At 38.3% G+C, this 8,342-nt stretch overlaps 1 protein-coding gene across 1 annotated transcript; it reads left to right on the top strand.

The window, feature by feature from the left end:
• Positions 1–219: 219 nt before the first annotated feature.
• Positions 220–7,965, top strand: MTFR2 (mitochondrial fission regulator 2; the record flags this gene model as incomplete). The annotated part of the gene is made up of 7 exons (XM_008945554.1): positions 220–360; positions 748–852; positions 1,071–1,189; positions 2,723–2,940; positions 3,984–4,284; positions 6,138–6,324; positions 7,867–7,965. Coding segments are annotated over 7 exons (1,170 nt in total), but the record flags the coding sequence as incomplete, so codon positions are not given.
• Positions 7,966–8,342: the final 377 nt, after the last annotated feature.

Here is an 8,342-nt window from a genome sequence, read left to right as displayed (position 1 = left end):
GGGCGGGTCCCGCGCAGCCCCTGCGCGGCGTGCGCGGTAGCGAGGAGCGCCTGTCCCCCGGGGGCTGGGGAAGTTTGAGGCTTACTCATGCGAAAAAACTGCTGAAGTATCTCTAGGAGTTCTATTTGGACTGAGCCTTCCTGGTTATTTTTTGGTTTCACTGTGGCGAGTGCTTTTTTTTTTTTTTTTTTTTTTTTTTTCTTTCCCCCGCTTTGTCAGGCCTTACAGGCCTTATTTTTGGAAACTCGCGTATTCAACAACGGTGTCAGTCGTACAATCAGAACATGCCTTCCTTCAGCAACCTCATCAAGAAGGTATTTCCAGCTGTTATATGCAGTCATAAGGAAGTGTAAGGTCAAGGTATGTTAAACTTGCTTTGCTTTATTTACTTATTTCTTTAAGACTTGTGTAGATGCCTGTGGTTTTACTCAAATATGTGCTTTTTCTTTTGTCTGTATCTCAGAATATTACTAGCTACATGATGTAGCTGCTACGTTCTTTGTTGGCCTTTATGGCACCCTAAAATATACTGGGTATGGGCTGTATCTTGACAGTGTTTTGGAAACAGTCTGTTAAAATCGGTGTTGGCCTCCAGGCTTTCAGTTGGAGAGCAGCATTCTAAAGTTAGGTTAATCCAACTGCATTACATTTAATTACATATAATATGAAATTATTTAATAATCTAAGTTTTAAGAACAGAGGGCTTTGATTTTTGCTTCTCACATTGAAAAGTTTTCTGATTTTCAGGCTGTATCTATTTGGCAAAAAAAGGAGTATGGATCTACTCGAAGTATTGTTCGTAGACTTGGGACAATCCTTTCCTTAGAGCTCTACCCAAGACCCTATTTTCAGGTAAGTGATTTGTTGCTATGCATATGCTTCAGCTGTTTAAGTTTTCTAATTACTTAATGTAGTTATAGTTTTTCCGTTCTTTTTAGTTTGTTTAACTCTTGTGTTACATCCCTTATACTCACTGTTTTTATTTTACAGCACTGTTTAAAAATTCCTTCTGATAAGGCAGAAGTTTTATTGTGGGGCAAACCTGTTTTCCTTTTTTTGTTTGTTTTTAGCTTGTTCAAGACCACAGTCCATCAAGTAATGAGGAGCAAAGCACAGCTCCTGTGGCTCCATCACTTGCTGATGTCCCGTGGGTAGCAAATGATGAGGGACAAGCATTTACTAGACTTAGGTAAGTAAAAGTAGGATGTATGCATAAAAAGGAGTAGTAAAGGTAATTGATGTCTTCCCTTATTTGTGGTTTGTGGTTTTGTGGTTAAGTTTTTCTTTATTTTTTCCTAGAACTTTCAGGGTTCTAGCTAAACCAACCCTGGAAACTTTATGGGGTTTTTTTGAGAGATGTGGATCCTGCTTACCTGGAAATTCTTACTATGTAGAGAAGCAGTACAAAGCTTGCTTTCTATTCCTCTATAGGATCTCTTCAAAATCAGAGGACAAGTCAGAACCAAGATTAAAATTTGGTCATTAGTGTTGTTTTACACTGTGCCTGTATGAGACAATGCATTTCTGTTTCATTTTGCCATGTGTTTGTCTGTGATCTTTGTGCTGCTTGCTGGTAATGCAACCACAAGAAACTGATGAAATATCATGCTTTTTATTAGAGAAGTTTTGATAAAGTTGCTTTTCATCTTATGATTCCTGAGGTGTTACTGTGTGATTATGGAATTTGTTTTTCAGCAGCAGCTGTAAAATACAGAAAGAGTAAGGATATTGTTAGAAGGAGCTGTGGCCTGTTTTGTCTTGCTTGTTCTGTTCTTCAGTCATTCTGATTCACAGATCCATGAAAGTTCATTCTTTTGTGGTTTTCATTCTTTATTCCTCCTCCTTTCCTATCTCTCTGGGATGTTTTTCAAGAACACGTATCGTGATTAGGATCTTCTGAGACAGTGTGAAAAGCAAGGTGTTTTGGCAAATCAGCAGTGCTGTAGGTCTGATCTGAAGTGAAATGATGATTAATATAAGGGGAAAGGTCTGGGTTTGTTTCAATCAAAACTTTGTGCATCTTGTATAGATAATGTAAACTTTATTTCTTCCATTATTTCATAATTTGTTTATGCTCATTCTGTATTTTAAGGTTATTTCTGCAGGCACAGACTTGAAACCATTTTTTAAAAATTTAAAACCTCATACTTGCTGCACAATTTTCTAATATACTGTGTGCATTACAAAAGATAAGGTTCTTATTCTGTAAGTGCATGTTAAAATTCATTATTATTCTTGAACATATTTTCTGGAAGATTGCAACTTCTTTGCTGCTCGGAGTGTTCATCTTGCAGAGTTTAATAAATGACTAAAATGTGTGAAGCTTCATTAAGAGATCATTATTCTTTGACTCTCCTCCTTTTCATATCTACTGTTTCAGGTAGGAGGAGGGGGATATGTCTGTATGGTGTCAGTCTAATAGTTATTGAATAATAATGGCTCAAGCCTATATTATTACGACCATATGATGTAAAATCTGTTCCTGAGTAAATTATCTGACTACTTTTTATGATGACTTTCCAAAGATCATTGACATTGTACTTGAGCAAAGGGAGATTTAAAATTTTTAAGGTTATGAATAGATAAGTGTAAAGTTTTCTTAAACAGTTGGTGAATTTGTCTTGTTGAATGATGATAACTTGCTTGAACAGAAAGCAGGTAAATTTTGAGATCTCCATTATTGCCTTAGCCTTTTGAAATTGTATCTTTTGGTGCTTTCTAGGACTGAATTATGGAGAAAAGGGAAAAATACAGCTCATCGTGAACTACCTCCAGCTGCAGATTCCATACAGAGTGTTTCAAAATCCAGTTTACAAAAAGACAGTCTTGTTGATCAGGTAGCACTCCAGAAAATTTCTGCACTTGAAGATGAGCTAACCTTCCTTCGTGCTCAGCTTGCTGCCATTGTTTCAGCACAGACACTTGGGAGCCTTCCCTCACGTAAGCCTTCTGGTTTGAAACCAGTTTTCTTTTTTGTTGCTTTAGAGTTCCTCTTCACAGCTTGCCATGTCTGATCTTGATAGAGAACATCTCTGACTTCTCTATTTGATGTCATACCACCTAAATGTACAGAATATAGTATTTTGTTTCTTTTTTTAGCATTTGGTGTTGCCTCCCCTCAGCCTTTCTATTTTGGTGGCCTGTTTGCCAGTTTTGAATGCAGTTGATCCTAAGTGATCTTCATATTTGTTTCACTGTTTGTGAAGGAGCTTAGTAACAGCACAGTACATAGGCAACTAGTTACTGTTTAAAAAGTTATAGACTATTAATTATGCCTGTTAGGTTTTGTATTACTTCTGACAAGTTATGGAAATAACAGATAGAAAAAGTCAGTTGGGTTCAAGCTTTAACTAAAATGCTGCAAATAGATGTGTCACTAGCTTATCCAAGAGTTCATCTCCAGTATGAGCTTCTATCTTGTCACTTTTTTTCATCTTTAAAAGATCTGAGTTCTTGATTATCTTACTTGCAGACTAACGCCACTGTGGTTGTTGAAATACTTGGACTGGTGCAAGGTAGTTAACTTTGGGTGGTATTTTGAGGCACCTCTGTGATTCAGTTAGATGTTATGTTGGATCCTCTTTTGCCCCTTCTCTGTTGCACTCGGTGCCATAGTCTGTTTTACATGTTCTGTGGTTATCTTTGCTTTTGCTTTGTGTGGGTTATTCTAACCTTCAGACCACTGAGAATGAACTGTATGTAGTAGCAGCTGCTTTGCTGTTGGGGTCCTGCTTTGCTGATTTATCCAGTGCTGAGGCTGAAGAGACAGATGTGTCTGAATCTGTGGCTTTGAAATAAAAAATGTTGTTTCAAATATAGTTCTTCTATGGTGTAATGTGTGAGGTGTGCAAGAAAGTGCTTAAAGACGACCATCTTACCTTGAGTTAAGACTAAGTCATCCTAGATGTTGAGCAATATGGTTAATTGTGAGGGTATACTGACTAAAATTAAAATCACTGTTTTTCTTTTATAACTGTACGCAGAAGCCTGTAAAGCACCCAGTATCCCAGATGGGTTTTACCCCGTGCCAGCCATGACTTCCACGCCATTGTCCGTCTCTCACGATCACTTTGTGATTCCCTCCCCGCCTCCGCTTCCTTGCGGTGCCCCTGCTGGCACTGACACCAGGAATTCAGCAGCTGAGCTTATAAAACAACGTCGTGCCGCAAGAGGCAGCGGTTCCACGGCAGCTGATGGTGCTGCTCACCAGAGGACAAAGAACCTTCCTAGTATGATGGATGTTTTAAAAGACCTAAACAAAGTTCAGCTGCGAGCTGTTGAGAGGTAGGTTGAATTGAGTGATCTGAGCAAGCCAAGACCATCGTGGCACTTGAGTAGCACCAGAGAATACAAGTCTGAAACAGCGTTTTATGAGTGGCTACTGCTGACAGACTTAAGCTGGAAACTTACATGTTCACAGCTTACAAAAATCCATTCCTAAAGACTACAATATCTCTTCAGGTCAGTGTTGCTCTGCTGTGCTCAGTGTAATGGAGGTTGTTGGATGTCTTTCTGAGCTTCATGAGTGGAAAAAGTATGAGAACAACTGAACCTATAGTGAATATTTGGAGCTTTTAATGCTGGAAGAATGCCACATACCAAAACTTAATGCGTTTTCTTATTTCAGCATTTTTCTTAACTCTGAGCTTTATCCCTAAAAATAACTAGCACAAGTCTTGGGCAAACTCTCTGTATGCCACTTGACAGTGTATCTGTACACTTTTGATGACCTTTTTACAGCAAATAAAGCAAATATAAAGTGCACTTAGGTAAACTTGTGTTTCCTCATATGTTTTTTTTCCATGTAATTTTATGTCTGGTAAGTGAAGAAAGTGAAATGTTCAGGTTGATAGTTTTAATCATCTTGCTAAGTAGGGGCATAGCTAGTAGGAAGTGGTAGGTGTGCATCTGAAAAGCTTTCTGGTTTTAGGCATCTACCTGGTTTCCTGATTGTAGGACTTAACTGAATAATTAATTTATATTGCTGGAGAGAGTAATGATGATCAGTCTTTCAGACAGCAGTCTTAACAGTAGTTTAATGTGTGTACTGTAAAAGGGAGACCTTCTTTCTGAGAAGCCAAGAGCCTAAAGATCCCAGTTTCTACCACTTCAGCACCAGCTTGCACATTGGGAAGTGCTCTAACAGCTTGATTTTACAGGAAAGGTGAACCCAGTCCTTTCAGGTTTCATGTTAAAAAATGTGTACTGTAACCGCCAGGCTTTGAACTCAGTGCTGTCAGTTCAGTGTGGGCTAGTAGGTACAGTTCATTTGCCTGGAGGTAGCACCTCACTAGCAGAAGTCTCAATACCTCTAGACTTTTTTTTCAAAATCTTATTTATTTTCTTGGGCTAGTCACTAGCTTCCACATTTATTTTGGGCTTTGGGGTGCAGGAGCTGTTTTGATTTTACATGTCTTTGCTATCTTTAGATTATGAATCTGCTAAGAATAGTTTTTCTAAATTAAAATACAAACACTGCTTTTTAATGTTTTGCCTTTAAAATGTTCATATTTGGATGCTGAGATGCTCACTTTAAGGAAAAAACCTGGTCATGATTTTTTTAATAATGCGACTTGAGTTGCCATTTGTAAATGGGGCTTTATGGTTACCTGGCTACGTATTTGACCTAGAGTGGTTGCTTTCTTTCAATATATAGTTGCTTTGAGGCATTCTGTAAGTTTGTTCTTCCTTGTGAGACCACAGAAGGGCATACTGTTCCAAACTTAGAATTAATGAACTTTGAATCAAATTTATGTTCACAATAGTTATGAAGTGTGTTAGTGGGAGATTCCCACAAACATACCTTAACAGAACTTAGAAAAGAGACCTACTATGAAAAGTGCACATTCTGTCACACTCCCCCCCCACTTAGCTATTTGCAAAATTTTAATACTTAGTGTTGAATTACTGCTATTCATAATAGAACAGCATAAATTTGTATTTTCAAGCTGAGAATCTGTTTGTTGTGTAGTTGCATTAGTCCTATTTGGTAAGTTGCTGTAAAATAACAGTAGCAACATTGTTTCTGTAATCATGGATTTATAGGATAGGGTGTATACAGAAGTTGCATCTCTAGATTTTTTGATCAGTTGGCACAGGACTGGGGGCAGGAGATGATCTCTCTTTTTCTTTCATAGGTCACCTGGAGGTACTCCTGTTTCTAGACCCAAAAAGAGGCCAAGTTCAGATTGGGATCCAGTTGCTCTTCTGACTCATGCACTAAAACAGAAATTTGCACATAGTAATGACGATGAAGATGATTCATTGGAGAAAGAAAATCGATCTTTTGATACATCCCCATTTTCTAGTCCAGAGATTCCCCTGGTATGTTTCTATATAAGAATGTGGTCTTATAATCTTTAAGTGACTACTGTTTTCATGGATAGTTGCATGGGTTTTAGAATTCTACAGCTTCTCTACAATATTTTTAAACCATCAGCAGAGGTAGTTGCTTTCCTCAAGTGTAATCAGGGCAAAGAATCTCAAAAGATTAATTATTCTGGATGCATTTAGACTGGTAAATACCTTTCTATATGCTCCAAGAGGAAAATCTTAGAAGGCTGACTTTAAAAATCCAGATCATAATTGTTTGAACTGTGGACATTTGCTTGACCGGCAGGTATCCATATATGGAAACCGTGTGTCTAGTTAGTAATACTAACTACTTATTTACTAACTTTACAAATAATGATGCTAGAAAAGTACTGAGAGTTCTGACTAATGTGTGCTATGTGTTCAGAACTGCAAATTAAAGCATTGGCTGTAATACTTTTCTTTGAAGTAGCATCATTTCCATACAGTTTGCATCTTTCTCCAGAATGAGGTGTGATTTTTTTTTTTTTTTGAACGTTGTTGCAAAGCCCATGAAAAAAATAGAGTTTTTGCTGTGAGCAAGAAAAGTGTGGTAGACAGAATCATCAGGCTAAGGTGATTCTAAGTTCTGGTTTCTGTAGAGCAGCCTGTGCAACCTATTTCAAGCTAGAGTCCAGCAGTGCTGCTGATGATTTGTTAGAGACTTCTGCAAACCTTGGAAGAGCTTAGCTGAGGTGGATAGAAATAGGTGGCAGTAATTTAAACTGTCTCTGTGCTTATCTTTATATCTTAAGCGTGAGATAAAGATTTGGACTTTGGCATTTGCTAGCCTAATGGAGGGAAATCATAATGCAAAGCATATCTTGGAAACCCAGACGTTCTTTGAAGCCTGCTGCTACCCATGGCTAGCTGCTTGGCTGAAAATGTAAGGAAAGTTAAGCTGTGTTTGTATTTCTGGCTATAATGATTTTTATTGGTTTTGTAAAATTTCAACTGCCACAGGCATTTTGCAAGTGAAATGTATCCTGTCTTACAGACTGTAGTGAGTCAACAGCTCTGGTGCAGTCTTAATAGATTTCCCTGTTGACCTGCCCCCCTGCAGGCAACATTATAAACTTCCTGAAAATAGCCCTGCTTGTATTTTGGATCTTGCAGACCATTGCATTGCATAGCTGATATACCTGATTGTAGATGCCTAGATCAAAGTTAGATGCTGAAACAGCTTGTTTATGGCATAGCTTTTGTTCCAGATCTAACAGCTGAATTAAAAGTCCTGGAAGGAAGACTGCTTAAGGCCAGCATAACCAGGAGTAGGTAGAGAAAGATGGGCTTGTTCTGGTTAAAGCAGAATCTCAGGAGCTTATAATCAAGCCTCTGATAGTTTACCCTTGAGTATTTTGAAGAGTGAATGTGCCTAAATCAGTAGCACAGACTTACTATTTTATTCTTCCCACATTAAGAGCAATGCAAGAACCCTTTGAAACTGTCTCAGTTGTAAACATCTTCTCATTCAATTGTCTTGGATATAATTTTAACTTTATCCCTGCTCCCCAGGTTGGGTGTTGCAGCCTGAAGCCAAATGCAAAATCTACCCTTATAAGAACTGATGAAGTTAAACAGGTACCAATGTGGAAAGCAAGAGCTCATATTTAAATAATGGAGACTTCTGAGGAAACTTCATAGTGTAAGTGGCGGGCCCACTTTGAAACTGCTGTAAGATGCCACAGTATGTTCTAGAACATGTTCTGTGCTGTTCAAGTTTGGGTGTTGGAGGGTGTGTAGAATTGCCTCTTGCTTCTCCTTAGTTCCCCAGCAGCGAAATTTGTGAATGCAATACTTTTATGAGAAGCACAGAACCCAAATGAGACTTTTAGTGCTATGGAGCAGTGTCTTTGAAACCTGGGAAATGCAGGAGAGAAGCTGCCACATCAGTAATTATTTTTGCGGTGTGCACTCTGTTTACACTCCAGTGTAAATAACAAGGACGTGTAAACTTGTTAGTGTATTATATATAACTGAGTGTATATACT

Source organism: Merops nubicus, unplaced genomic scaffold (assembly GCF_000691845.1).
Source record: "Merops nubicus isolate BGI_N331 unplaced genomic scaffold, ASM69184v1 scaffold5158, whole genome shotgun sequence".
NCBI classification, from domain to species: Eukaryota; Metazoa; Chordata; class Aves; order Coraciiformes; family Meropidae; genus Merops; species Merops nubicus.
The sequence above is the reverse complement of the archived record's forward strand: the minus strand, read 5'-3'. Positions and strand labels throughout refer to the sequence as shown.